Below are 15,448 nucleotides of genomic sequence, written 5' to 3'. Positions count from 1 at the left end.
CTATGTGCAGGGTCACCATGATGGGCTCTGCATGTCTGTTTATTTTAATGTACTTATATATAGCATTCTGTTTCTCTCCTAGACTTTTCACCCTACCCTGAGCATCACCACAGTTGACAATGTGTTTGTCACTTATTCAAATGTGAACTGCTCTTTACATATGTTCACCTAAATGAAATCAAGCCATGGACTTAATTTGCATTTTCTTATTAAAATATTAGTTATGCTTTCTCTTTCCATTGTATGAGATAGAAATAACTACTCCATAAGATTTTTGTGATGTAGCACATGACAGTGAATTAAAATATGCCTTATTGTTTATTCTTCAAATATGTATTTGCAAATTATGATTTAAACAAGGACAACAGCTTATGACACTTTCATTTTGCTTTGTTTCAGAGACAAGATCCTGCTTCCTGGAATGCAACTTTTTCTGAAATGTCAAAGAATATTCTAAATATTAGATACACTTTATTGCCCTATTTCTATACACAGATGCATGAAATTCATGCTCATGGTGGCACTGTTATCCGACCCCTTTTGCATGAGTAAGCGCAAATTTTTTTTCCTATCACAGAGAGAGATAGCTTTCATTTAATTTACTCAATAATCACTTATACTGTCATATAAAACATTTTAAATTGAAAGCTTTTTCATTGTTATTTAAGTGTACATTTTGGGTTAATAAGCATTTACATAAATAAATCTACTAATAAACAGACTAATATATGCCATTAAAAATGAAACAATTAATCAGTTTTTAAAAAGTAATAATTCTTAGGAATAACTATTGTATACTAGGTATTGTTTGAGATAATTTACATACCTTATTACATTGAGTGTTTTCAAAAGATCTTGGAAATAAGTAATATTATCTCTATATTACGGTTAACTTAATTGAAGTTTACAGCAGTTGAGTAAATCCACCATATATAAATGCCTGACTAAAGAAGACCATCCTAACTCCTCCTAGAGGTGTTCTAATTGGGTACCCTAGAACAGTTCTACCATTCTCTGCGACAATTGTTTTGGATTTACTCCTTGAAGCTCAAACTGATATATGACCAAATATTGAAATTCTATTCTATGGAGTATAGTTGCAAAAATTTTAGCCTGTTCTATTTTTAAGGCAAATACAAGCAATTTCTTATGGATATTACAAAAAAAAAACCCACACACACATTCAACCATAAATACAAAAAAACCCTTGAAATAATCGTGATATACTTAGCTTCTTGTGTGCCCTATATTACCAGAGTAATTGATTGAGGTGATTTGTTAGATTTCACTATTGATAAATCAGTAAAAACTAAACAGCGAATATTTACTCAAATTAAACAGTAGTAGCCAAGATAAAATTACCAAAATAATAAGTAGATCAATATGCCTTCTGTTCTAATAATAAAAGATCCAACTTTCCAAAAAAAAGGAAAAAAAAAAACTTCCTAGATTCAAATTATCCTCTAGTAATTTATTACCATAATCCCTTCTTTATTTCTGGTAACATTTTATTAAACTCTTCCCTCTTTTATTTCTAGAATTTTTCTCTTTGTCTTCTCCCTATTAACTTTCCAGAAGAGCTGGCGTATAAACACTGGTCTGAGCCCCCAGCCAGAAACATTATTTTTAACTATGCAGACTCTTGTCCTGCTGAGAACTTCTGGGTTTTTGTTCCCATGGGACGTTCATAGAGGAAAAACCCAGCAGTCCTATTTAGCATTAATCTCAGTTTAGAGTAAAACAAAACACAAACAAAAGAACAAAAATAAAAAAATGTATACTTCCATTTCAATTAAAGAAAAAATGTGGACATTTAATAGGGGCGATTCTCAAACTATAAAAAGCAGATTTTGTTTTTTCAGCCATTTATATCTCAAATTCAGAAACATATTAACAAATGGAAGAACCTTTAAGGATTTATAAATTCACTATTCAGTGAGCTTAATTTACATAGGATGTGCAAACTCTTTTTAAAGTTACCAAATTAAGATTCTTATAACACACTTGTCTCACACTTTTCTTCCAGAGTGTTTATAATTCTTGCTTCCTGGTTTGTTGATCTTCTACTAGACAAAGTTAATATTTGAATTTATGTGAGTTCTCTTCAAAGGAGATTTCTCACTCGGTCTTACACATCCATGGCAACTCTGCGCTTTGTTGGAAGGTTTAGTCATGGTCTAGATTTACTTATAAAGTATTGTACTACTGCACACTGAATTCCAAGTGAGAAAATTGTTTTTGATTTTTTATGTTTTGATTTTCATTTCAATCCACAGAAGTCCATGCTGCAAAATGTGATTTTAATAATTATTTTATGGTATTCAGAAGAGATAAATTTCTTTGATTTAATTTTGTAAATATTTTGTCCAGGTTCTTTAATGAAAAGCCAACCTGGGATATATTCAAACAGTTCCTGTGGGGTCCAGCATTTATGGTTACCCCTGTATTGGAAGCTGTAAGTCCTACCACATATTTCTGTTCACAAAATAATTTTCCCATGGTTTATATGTTTTTAATGACTATATCTTTAAATTCCAGTACGCTGACACTGTAGAAGGCTATGTCCCTAATGCTCGGTGGTTTGACTACCATACAGTAAGTAGTTAAGGAATTCTGGGGGGTTGACTAAACAGAAACGGGTAACAACTTAATTATAGCCTTTTTAATGACGTACTTGTTTTCCTTTCCACTTAAAAAGAGCAAGATATTTCTTGCTAATTAGAATCAAATTAACAAACAGTGAAAGAGTTAATTTATTCTGCCATAGTTTCTTATGTAGTCATTGATTTATTTTACCAAATAAACATGGAAATTATACAGTATGCACAAAAAGGTCATTGCCCTTTATTAGGTATGCAGAAAGATCATTAAAAGTAATGCAGTCCTTTAAAGAATAATGTATATGACAAATCAGGTGTAACTTTTGTGACCCATCAAAAACCCATATATTTTCTTCATGTGAGCACCACAAAAACACGTGGTGGTAAATTACTTTCAAAGCTATCAATAAACTAAGGAATAAGTATATGCTTTAACAACATGAATTACTGAATAAATGTTTGTGGTTTTATTATTTTTTAAATTAAAAGGTATATTATTTGATTCTATAAATGTGCCCCCTCAAGTACCAATATTGCTGGTGATTCTACTTCTTATTGTTTTGTTCTTTCGTCCAACGCTGTCATTTCCAGGGCAGAGATATTGGTGTCAGAGAAAAATTTCATACATTTGCAGCTCCCTTATATGAAATAAATCTACATGTCCGTGGTGGTTATATTCTACCTTGTCAAGAGGCTGCTCAAAACACATTTTACAGGTAAGTGAAGTGTTCACAGAACTCAGATTAGGTTTTGAGAGAGAGCATGCGAGAATTGTCAAGAACTGGGAAAGGTCTGAGATTTTATCCTACTTCCAAGCTTACAGGTTAGCCTGCCACAGTTTCATGGATTTTGGCTCTGAGACAGAGGTCTTTCTTACTCTTGGCATAGCAAGAAATATGAGTTTCATGTTTGCTCCAGTTGCCCCTGTCCCCCAAGTCTCATGTGGGTGACATCAAGTGGCCCAGGAGGATACTGCCCACCCAGGAGGTTTATGTCACAGCTAAGGAAGGCAACACTTTGGAAACTCAATCTTTTATAATAGGCTGTAAGCAAAAGCATCCATTCTTTGCTTTGAAGGGAGAAAAACTGTCATTGCTTCTGTATGCAAAATATGTAGAAACTTGAGAAACTCATGGAAAATTGTCCTCCAACATGATAGAATGTTTCCCTGACCAAAATACCAATGGAAACTTAATGTCCTCTGTGTAAACATGCAAAGGTATTGATAAACGAATGTCTTGTATTTTAAATGCCAGTCTCACGTAAGACCTCGTCATTTTTTCTGAGTCTATTTGGAAAGAAATATTATTTACTTTATGAAAATATGTTTTTTAAATGAACTTTTCTGTGAGCTTTAAGAAAACATGGCTCAGAGGGCTTCTCTTTCCTTCTATCTTTTCTGCTCCCCCTTTTCTGCTTCCATCAGTCCTGTGACACATACCAGAACCCACTTTAGTCTATGAAATGTAGATATCCATTGAAAAGATCACTACTCCTTTATGCTATTTAAGTCCTCTTCTGTCTGCAGAAGAACCAGACCTATTTGTAGCAACCTTGTCCCATTTAACAATGAAAGGTAACTCAGATTTTCTATCCATTACCATTTATAACTGATCATCTGCTAAGACACCTTATGTGGTATTCTCTCCTTCACAGTCAAAAACAACATGTCCTATTTCTATGGATCATGGGTCCATTCTGCCTCCTGTGACTGATGTAAGAGTGAATTTCTGAGACCAGTCATAGAGTCTATTTCCCCTGACCAAATTCCTGGCTTAAACGGTCAGATTCTAGAGGACTCAGTTCTGTTCCTCTTCTCATCTCATGCTGTACCCACTCTTGTGGTGATCTACATGCTGCCAGCCCCAGTTGGCATGAATAGACTCTTTCTAGCTTCTGGAGCTACCCAGATCCATTTCTATCAATATTTTACCCTGATGTCAGTTGAAGAGGAGAAAAATGATTATACCTGAGAAATGAGTTTCATGGAGGAGACCATTCATAAGTTGTGCCTTGAGGAATCCTTATGTTATGAGAGACGAGTAGAGAGGACATTCTGGGTGTTCTGGGTGTGTGTGTGTGTGTGTAAGTGGGTAAAGTAAATAAGATATTGGGTTTAGGTATACCATTGACCTTTGACCAACATGAGTTTGAATCACATGGGTCCACTTTTACATGGATATTTTTCAGTAGTAAACAGTACAGTACTACTCAGTCCATGGTTGGTTGAATCTGCGGATGCAGAGGAACTATGGATACTTGGATACACATTGTTCATTGGTCAACTGTATATACAGGGTAGAATGAAATTTGTGAAACTCTTTTAATCTTATTTTAAGTATGTTAGGAAATTGTGGGTTAAACCAGATTTTAATGTTGCTAATAAGATCTACTTATCTTTTACCTCAGTGACTATGAATTGAAATACATATATACATACATGTTAAGACATGCTAATATCTGTACATGGAAAATATAAAGTTGCTGTGGAGATTTGAACTCTAGATATTCTGGATATTTTAGGAGACTTCCATAGCAGTATAACCTTCAACATTTGTGATTGGAAAAGGCAGATAGCTAAGCGTAATTTGTCTGAGAAATCCTTCCATAGCAATATGAGGCTGTCAAACCAAGCTTGTATACTGAGCATGGAAGGAGATATTTAGTTCATAGATAGGCCTATTGTAGGCACAAGCTTCGGAAGTACTGTCCAATCCAAGGAAAAGCCTTGCAATTCTGGCTACTCTTCACATTCTTATTAACAATTGCCAATGATAATTAAGTGATTTATATATGGAAATGTAAGGAAGGCTTAAGTCATATGAGATTAAAACATGCTATTGAAACAGCTTTATGTTAATGGTCAATGACAGGATTATCAGAGAGAAGAATAAATAAATATATCAATAAACTTAATATGGTTTTAGTTATAAAGGAGGCCACTTCTGATTTGTTACAGTAGGTGAATCCTTGATAGCAAAGAAATGCATGATATTTTCTATTAAATATGAAGGGTTTTATGGTTTATATAATTTCCATTAACTCATTAAAAAAGGAAAATCCTTTTAGTTTCTTTGTCTAAAACAGTCTGTGTTCCTTTGGACACTTATATGGATGTCATATCATAACAAGAAATATGCTACTTTATAAACCTTGGTAAAATTGTATTTCTTTCTTATAGTCGAAAAAATTACATGAAGCTCATTGTTGCTGCAGATGATAATCAGATGGCACAAGGATCTCTCTTTTGGGACGATGGAGAGACTATAGGTAAGTGTTCCATTTAGGAGATAAATATAACTGATAACATACATATTATCTCACATTACTTTTTTGTTACCTATTATTGTACTTTGGAAGCTAAATAAAAAGCCAATAATATTATTCAAAGCTAAAATAATTTAATAAATAGTTGAATCAACTTAAAAAATAGACTTCCAAATATTTAAAGACTTTCTTCTTATCCTAAATATATTTAATCCCTGTGATCAATGTCTAGATGGCAAAGAGTTTTGTGTGGGCAGGGATGATATATTGATCACCTTTGTATTCCCAGAAGTTAGCCCAGTGTTGTTCACATAATAGACACTTAGTACGTGTGAGGTCAACTGAGCTGAAAAACCACGTTCCCATGTGCACATATTGATGCACAAAGGATGCCTCTAAAACATGAGAGAGTTCAGAAACAAAACTCAAACTTGTTCTCTGTGCTTTACGGCTATAGCTTTTGTTTTGTTTTTGTTTTTGTTTTAATATTCAGCAGTTTTTTACATGAAAAGCTTAAAGATTTAAACTTAAATCTTTGTTTACTCCATGGTTATTCCTCAAAATCAGACTGAACTACTAAACTTTTAGCAGTGCGTGCTCTGCTACCTGGGATAGTTTGTAAAGAATGCATATTCTGGGGCCCATCCAAATTCCATTAATCTGGGAAGAGGCCCAGGAATCTGCCTTTGAGTAAAATGCCCGCAGGTCATTATTATGCTGTTAAATAAACACTGTTAGAGGATTAGGTTTACTGACTGCCATTAGTAGTGCCAGCTCTGCTAGATGGGACTTCTGAGCATTCTCTTGACACAAATCGTTGTCTTAAAAACTAACATCTGTGTGGAGCTGTAGGGCAGTTCACTGCAATTTAAATAAAGCATCCATAGATGAGAGATTTTTCATTAATAGCAAAGACATACATCTTTCATCTTTTCAGGTAAATCATAGTTAATATTCTGCAAACATAATAAATAGGAATGTATTAGTGAGTAAAGCATATCAGAAAGTGATATAAGAATCATATGATAGGGCTTCCCTGGTGGCGCAGTGGTTGAGAATCTGCCTGCCAATGCAGGGGACACGGGTTCAAGCCCTGGTCTGGGAAGATCCCACATGCCACGGAGCAACTGGGCCCGTGAGCCACAATTACTGAGCCTGCGCGTCTGGAGCCTGTGCTCCGCAACAAGAGAGGCCGCGATGGTGAGAGGCCCGCGCACCGCGATGAAGAGTGGTCCCCACTTGCCGCAACTAGAGAAAGCCCTCGCACAGAAACGAAGACTCAACACAGTCATAAATAAATAAATAAATAAATAAAAGAACGTGAATTTCTAAAAAAAAAAAAAAAAGAATCATATGATAATAAGCAAGACTCAAAAATAAAATTACCTCTTCCTAGTATTTTGTGATTGAGAAGGTGAAGAACTCAACTGCTATTAGTTAAAATCATGTTTTCAGAGTCCTGAACTTCATTAATACATTAAGGGAGGTTCTAAAAATTTTGCAACCTTTCTGCTTCACTGGGCCCAGCAAGAGGCACCTTGAATTTGCCTACAATTTCCCAGGGATGCAAAGTTGAGCTATACATAATTTGGATGCTTGTCTTAGGATATTTGAATCTTACTATCTAACAAATTGAGTTAATTCGTTTTAACAGTAAGGGGGACAAAGCTTCTCTTAGAATTTTTTTTTTTTTCCAGCTCTTTCTATCAAACTAAGATAGCAGATGAAAGAACTTGGTATAACCTTTACCCTATGGAAGTTTCATGGCAGATTTTGTGTTTTATCACTGGAAAGTGACTGAATATAATTCATATATTTCTCTCTGTTCTCTTCATGCAAGCATACAAAATTGTTCTGGCCCATTATATCTACTTTTTTGGTTCTATTTCACAATCTCAGTGTATTTGTTATAATTAAGTATTAAGATCTCAACTAATCCCCTGAAATTTCTTGAGTGAACAGCAAAAACAATACATAACAAATGCTTAGAGTCTCTGGATTTATTAGGTCAGAATCTCCAAAGAAGTCTTCTCTCACAGCAAGCTTGACAATCTACTCGATAAACTAGATGATATCTAAATGATTTCCTCTTTTAACTACATTTAAAATTTATGGAATACTATTGAAATCGTAGAAATACGTCTTGGTGGGCTCCAAGGAGCTCCAGTACTTTATGTCTCAGCACAGAAAGAATTAAACGAGAGGCAAAGTGATAGATAAGAAATGATTTATTAGAATAGGATGCTTGTGAGGTTTACAAGCGGGCGGGCAAGAGGGTGCCACGCAGAGAACTTAGTGGGCTACAGTTTTATAATCAAAGGAAAAGTGGGGAGGGGGAGAAGACCACCTTCTTCCTCATTCTGGAATAGATGTCAAGCTTCCTTCATGGGGCGGGGAAGTTTTCTTGTCCCTACATGGTCAATCCGGGACTGTCGTGGCACAGTGGAAATGAGCAAAAAGGCAGTAACATATACTAAAATATGGTAAATCATCTCAGGTTTCAGTATAATGTCACCTTTTCCTTATATTTTTTGTTTTTAGTGTGGTCAGAGAAGCATGTCCTAGGAATCATTAACTTACTGACCTCACTGGGCAGGATGTGGGTCTCATTCCACCATTGTTTTATTGTTTTGGGGCATGTCTCATGCTTATGCTGTATGGTTTTGTTGCTAAGCAAGCCTGCTTGATTTTGTGGTTAAGCAAACCTACTCTCTTGAGTGATCACTAACTTACAGGTTTTTTTCCTTTACTTACAATCCCCTACTGGAATTAACTATTTAATCACCTACTTGGTCCCTTTACTCTGTCCCAATCACTATTATTTGTAGACATATTTTTTCTCTCAAAAAAAAAAATCAAAAATAAAGCAAAATAAACTTATTCTGAATGTGTATACATTAAGTAAATTTTGACTGTTCTAGCTAATGAAATTGTAGCTTAGTAAAATATTAATTTGTCCTACTCATCTTAGTGAAATAGACATATGTCTACTCTGGACTAAGTTCATATGTGGTATCTTTCTCTTATTCATTAAAAACAGCAAAACAGCAAAACCATTCATATCCTCTTAATAGCTTCACTTTTGTTTTCTTTTATCTCATTGATGTGTACTTTAAAAATTGCTCTTAAAAACTTAAGCTATAATTATGTATTTAAAATTAAGACTAAAAATTTTGCCTCAAAATGCATATTAAATGAGCGATGTATACATTAATATATACAGAGAAAGTTTGGGGCAGAATATCATTTAATTTTAGTATAGGCACAATTAGTCTCAAATTAAGTAATTTTTTTCCGAGAATTAATGAATATAATACTGGCATATATAAGTGGAAAAGAGAATTAAAATTTGTTGCTTTTTCAATGTTATCTTAATACTTGTTTTAGTCATGCATTTGACTCAACTTTTGCCTTTCTGTCTTACACGTTTGTTTGGTTTTACATATGACACAATCATAGAAGTCAGAGAAAACTGGACATAAGTCTAGACTTGATAATAATTAGTTGTTTCACTTTTGGCCATTTATTTAACTTTTCTTTTCCTCTTTTATACAGTGAGAGTAATAATAATACATATCTCTTACAGCATTGTGATAAAGTACTTAGCTTTTGACAAATACTAAATAATAAATTTTAGTTCTAAGATTATTTTTTAAATTGATTTTAAATTTGGCAAGATTACATCGTATTTAAAGAGCTGGGTGTAAAGCCTATGTTTTATCAGTTTGATTTCAGTTGACCTGTAATAATCTCTCACAATTGAATATTTTTCTCAAATGACACTAGGATAAGTTACCATCATGTTCTCTTTTCTTTATAATATTATTTTATTGTCAGTCATTGAGGTGGCCAGTAAGTGTCCACGACTATCACACCCAATTCTCTTTATTCTTACACTTCTTCCACCCTCCCAGAGCTATGTGAAGGTGATTTTAGATGTGTCACTGCTTTAGTGTTACTCTCCTACATACAAGCAGGCACACACCAACTTACCCATCCGTCTAGTACCCGCTCTGGTGACTCATCCTTCATATTTCAGTGCTCCTTGGACTGTGTTCAAATAAGATATATAAACTTAGAGAAAATTAAATATACATTGATGGTATTTGGTACCCTTTTGCTATGAAAGAAAAGCAAAATATACAGTACTAGTATTTACTATTGCTCTTCTTTGGAAATATAAATACATCACTTTTTTTTTTCTCTATAGATACCTATGAAAGAGACCTATATTTCTTTGTACAATTTAATTTAAACAAGGTATGTAGTCACTACAGATCATTTATTTGCAATTGTGTTAAATAATATTTGAAGTTTTATGCTGTATTTTACATTTACATATTTTATATATATTATATAACATACCTCTTTGCAAATATATGAATAAACAATTTGCTATACTATGAAATACATTTTGGTTAACAGATATATGCTTTTTAAAGATTTAATTGCTTTTGCTAGATGAAGGGTTTAATTTCTTTTTCTTTGTCTTTATAGACCATCTTAACAAGCACTATACTGAAAAATAGTTACATAAACAAAAATGAAATGCGGCTTGGATACATCCATATATGGGGGAAAGAAAAGACTCCTGTTAGTGAGGTTAATCTCATATATAATGGAAATAAAGAGTCTGTTAACTTTGAAAACCCAGACCTGGAGGTAAGTGACGTAAGAAAACATTTCTTTTTAAATGGAGCTATTCAAAACGTCTACATGAATGTCTTGTATTTCTTAGCCCTAAAGAAACATAATTATGGGTCAACTATTACTTCCTTGTTTATTTATTTTCATTAAACATCCATATCTATTTCCATATTATCCTTGGTAACATATAAATCAACCTAACGGCATCTATTTTATAATTGTTCTGATATAATCAAAGCAAAATTAAATTTACATTAAATCTCTAAATCATTTTCATCCCTCAAAACCTAATACTTTTCAAAACCAAAATGTTCACATTTGAACATTTAATATGTCTTAGATAAAATATACTTGAAAATCCTTGCAAAATTAATAGAATTGTCTATTAGCATCTATGAATAATTTGACAGAGAGCTGTATGAGGATATGATTTACACATTAAAGAAGGAGTCAGGATTCTTATGCTAAAATCCCTTTGCTGCTAGGAACGAGATTTTTACTTTGAATAAATAATTTCAGGACTTCTTTTTCCTTACAATTAAGTAAGAATATGCAAGTAAACAACCTCTTAAGTTCGTTCCAGTCTTAAATTCTGTGAAAGTAGATTTCAAATAACATATATTCTGGAAGCCAGCTAACTGTTTTAAGTGTTTGATCCAAGTTTAAGGCTACATCTGCTAAAACTTTGAGTGTGTGTACACATACCTGTTTGTGTTTAAAGTTGAATAAAAACAACTAGCTTTTTATCAACTAAACACTTCGGATGACTTTAACTTACAAAATAGCTAGTTGTTTGTCTGACTACAACTTAAAAAAATAATAACTGTATCTTCACAATCTTAGGTTTTCATAAATTGTACAAGATGTAAGAGTTGAACAGCACCTGAGAAGCCATTTCTTCCAGTTGAAATTTAACATCTGTCCTATTGTTATTGCTGTTCTGTAGGCAATCAGAATTTCCCCTTTAATATGAAACTATTTCTTAATTACTACTTTGGCATTAAAATACTTCTATTTCTTTAAATTCTATCAAGGTTGGAAAATTAGAGTTTTATATATTTAATGACCTTCCATGGTAAAATAAAAGTTGATAACCCACCACCTCACCCCCATTTTTCTTCTTTTAAAATTTCACCTGTTTATAAAATTCCAAAGTAAAGGAATCAATGATTTAGTCCAGTGGTCTTATATGGCAAACTAAGAAACTGAATCCTTAAAAAGGAAAATTAAATCCTCAGGAATAAATAGTCAATGATTATCAATCATAAATAGAAATCAGTTTTTTTGAACAACCCAATGTTCAATGAGATTAAAGAACACTGGTTTTCCTTACATATTTTCTTGTTCTTATCTACTACAACAATGGTGAACAATAAAGCTCACAATTTTTACTATAAAAGGAAACTAAATACAGTCAGCTGAACAAGGTCAAATAAGATATTTTAACATATCAAGTATTATTTCAAGTTAATTTTGACCAAATACTTGGCATAAAAAACACCACTTATAAAGAAAAGTTCATTCCACTGCTTTCAAATACATTCACAAAGAATTTTAAGTATTAAGAATAAATTGCTTACATGGTTCATTATCTCAATGATTCCAAAAGAAGATATTAATTTTACTAACAAAGGAGTAGTCCCTTCTAAGTGTATTTAAATAAAACAAATATTTGTGAGCATCTACTGTTTTCTGAGTTTTTATAGATATATGGGAAAAGGAGGGAGTAGTCAAATTCTTTCTCTATTTTGGTTGCCCTTTCCATGGGTGTAGGAATTATATGCAAAGGACATTTAATTGCTCTATCAATACAATTTTTAAAACACTTTCCTAGCAGCAATTATGCCTAGTTGCCATCTGTATAGGTATTAAATTCTATGTGAGGTACTCCTTGTTTTTGACTTTTGATATAAAGGAACTAAGTTAGGTTTTGGTGTAAGATGGATCAGTTTCAAACCTGACTAACAGATAATAAAAAAATTATTTACCTTTTACCTTTTAAACTCTTCTATTATGAAGCGTGGGAAATAAATCCTAAGACGCTGTGTTTTAGTAAAGAATAAATTTTATACATTCCCCAGTGAGTGTTTGGTATTTGTTTAGCAGTAAAGAAATGTTGGTTTTCTTCTTCTCTTGCATATTTGATGACTGAATTCAACTTTCTGAGCTAAGGCACTGAGAGTCATGTGAGTCTATTGGAGCAATGGAAAAGTCTAATGAAATTGACAAATTGTAAAAATATTACAGATGATTGTTTGAGTACAGTGGCTTAACTGGTCACCTCCACACTTAGTCCCTATATGGTCTGACAGATTCTCTCCAGTGAAAGAAAGTAACATGCACAGTGAAATCATTGGCAATAAATTCAGCATCTCAAAGCCCTTTAAGATTGATGTAAAAGAAAACATATTTCTAAAATCTAAGTTTTGTCTCTAGCTGACTGGATAATATTTGAGGGCAGAATGCATAGAGATCTATGTAGTGCAATTATGAATAACTGCATATTTAGGAGTCATGGAGAAAGAATAAAGTAGTAGATATAAGATAATTGGTTAATAGTCTCAGTTTTTAGTTGTATTTTGACAACCATTCTCCCTCTCTGAGACTTATTTTCATCATCTGTATAATGGGTGGGTTGGGTGAGACTATTACTGAAATGGTTGTGAACTCTCTGGAATAAAAATGAATCAAAATGGAAAAGAAAAACAAGCTATACCTGTTTACTAATACAGCATTTATTTATGGAATTAGTTTTTGTTAAAAAACCAGTTCTGGTTAAACAATTAATTACCATTTTATTTTTTTTTAGATATTAAACATTGATCTAAGACAGAATAATGTTACTTTAGATGAGCCAATAGAAATCAACTGGTCATGAAGATCACCATCAGTCCCAGTTGTCAAAGAGAAGTTAACATCTGGATTTAAGTTTCACCATACTTATTTACTTATTCACCCTAATTATTTACCCTCTTCATTTGTTTCTTATATTGTGTAAAATGTGATTTTCATAACATCTATCTAAAGTTATTGCACAGTGTACAATATTAATACTGATTTTATAATATTAATGTGGCCTTGATTCAATGTTTTAACATATTTAGAAGAATTTAATTGTTCTAGTTACTCTTGCTAAGTATCAGCTAAAACTGTATACTAGTTACTAAATATATATGTGTGTGTAATTAAGATATAATTAAAATAGGTGATTCTTAAATTAAGCAAAATTTTTATGTAATTTTATATATTTTCTTCAATGTTTAGTAGATATAAGTTATGTACCAATAATTGTCATCAGATTTAATTATTTCTTAGTGTGTACATTTAATTAGAAAAGAGAAAATAAATATATATATATAAGTACATACAGTGTACATTTTAAAAAATTTTCCAAAAGAAAATTATCTTGGTTTGGGTTGCTATAACAATTTACCTTAGAATGAATGGCTTAAACAATAAATATATATTTCTAACAGTTCTGGAGCCTGGGAAGTTTGAGATCAGGGTACCTGCAGATTTGGTGGCTGGTGAGGTCCCTCTTTCTGCTTTGCAGACAGCCAAATTCTCCTTGTGTCCTCACATGGCACAAAACAAAGAGAAAGGATGCAAGCTCTCTGATGTCTCTTCTTCTAAGACACTAATTCCATTAATGAGGGCTCCACATGCATGACTGTGTATGTACCAAAGGCACATCTCCAAATACCATCACACTGGTGATTAGAGATTCAACATATGAATTTGGAAAAGGGGGACACAAACTTCAGTCCATAACAAAAGTCCAAATTTCTTCTTCTAACTTTGTTTTATGGATAGGAGAAAAAAATATTACTATCTATTCTATTTAGTTAGTTGAATAAATCATCCTAGCTCATTCATTAAGGTTGGAGGAGTCTCTAAGTCATGGCCTAAAATAGTAATCGTTGATATTTTTTTAACACTTAGGTTGCTTTGAATTTACTTAGTCAACTAATATCTGTAACTTGATATAATTCTTTCCTAATTAGAATATTAGAATATTGTTATAATGAAATATTTAAGACAATTCATAACTCAGAATACAAGGACCAGGGAAAAATAAAATGATAATGATGGCTATAATCAAAAACACAAGAAACAAGTGTTGGTGAGGATGTGGATAAAAGGGAATCCTTGAGGACTGTTGGTGGCAATGTACATTGGTGCCACCATTATAGAAAACAGTTTTGAGTTTCCTCAAAAAATTAAAAATAGAACTACCATGTGATCCAGCAATTCTATTTCTAGGTATTTGCCTGAAGAAAATGAAAACACTAACTCAGAAAGATATATGTGTCACCAATATTTATTGCAGCACTATTTACAATAGCCAAGATATGGAAACAACCTAAGTGTTCATCAATGGGTGAATGGATAAAGAACGTGTGGTACATATATACAATGGATATTATTCAGCTATAAAAAAGAATGAAATGTTGCCATTTTTGACAACATGGATCGAGTTTGAAAGCATTATGCTAAGGGAAATAAGTCAGAAAGAGAAAGACAATACCATATGATAGCTCTTATTTGTGGAACCCAAAACAAAAACAAACAAAAAACAAACAAGCAAACAAAAAACTCATTGATATAGAGAACAGATTGGTAGTTGCCAGAAGCAGGCAACTGGGGAATGGGAGAAATGGGTAAAGAGAGTCAAAAGATTAAAAAATGAATAAATAGGGGCTTCCCTGGTGGTGCAGTGGTTGAGAATCTGCCTGCCGATGCAGGGGATATGGGTTCGAGCCCTGGTCTGGGAGGATCCCACATGCCGCGGAGCAACTAGGCCCATGAGCCACAACTACTGAGTCTGCACGTCTGGAGCCTGTGCTCCGCAACAGGAGAGGCCACGATGGTGAGAGGCCCACGCACCGCGATGAAGAGTGGCCCCCGCTTGCCGCAACTGGAGAAAGCCCTCA

At 33.2% G+C, this 15,448-nt stretch overlaps 1 protein-coding gene across 1 annotated transcript in view; it reads left to right on the top strand.

The window, feature by feature from the left end:
- Nucleotides 1-13,392, top strand: part of SI (sucrase-isomaltase) — a 98,121-nt gene extending 84,729 nt beyond the window's left edge. Inside the window, exons 40-47 of the mRNA XM_036850835.1 lie at nucleotides 400-548; nucleotides 2,371-2,455; nucleotides 2,539-2,595; nucleotides 3,192-3,316; nucleotides 5,782-5,870; nucleotides 10,078-10,127; nucleotides 10,365-10,529; nucleotides 13,324-13,392. Of these exons, the coding sequence (XP_036706730.1) occupies nucleotides 400-548; nucleotides 2,371-2,455; nucleotides 2,539-2,595; nucleotides 3,192-3,316; nucleotides 5,782-5,870; nucleotides 10,078-10,127; nucleotides 10,365-10,529; nucleotides 13,324-13,392 (789 nt within the window). The remainder of the gene's footprint in view (nucleotides 1-399; nucleotides 549-2,370; nucleotides 2,456-2,538; nucleotides 2,596-3,191; nucleotides 3,317-5,781; nucleotides 5,871-10,077; nucleotides 10,128-10,364; nucleotides 10,530-13,323) is intronic.
- The last annotated feature ends 2,056 nt before the right edge of the window (nucleotides 13,393-15,448 follow it).

This window comes from Balaenoptera musculus, chromosome 4 (genome assembly GCF_009873245.2).
Source record: "Balaenoptera musculus isolate JJ_BM4_2016_0621 chromosome 4, mBalMus1.pri.v3, whole genome shotgun sequence".
In the NCBI taxonomy this organism is placed as follows: domain Eukaryota; kingdom Metazoa; phylum Chordata; class Mammalia; order Artiodactyla; family Balaenopteridae; genus Balaenoptera; species Balaenoptera musculus.
The sequence above is the reverse complement of the archived record's forward strand: the minus strand, read 5'-3'. Positions and strand labels throughout refer to the sequence as shown.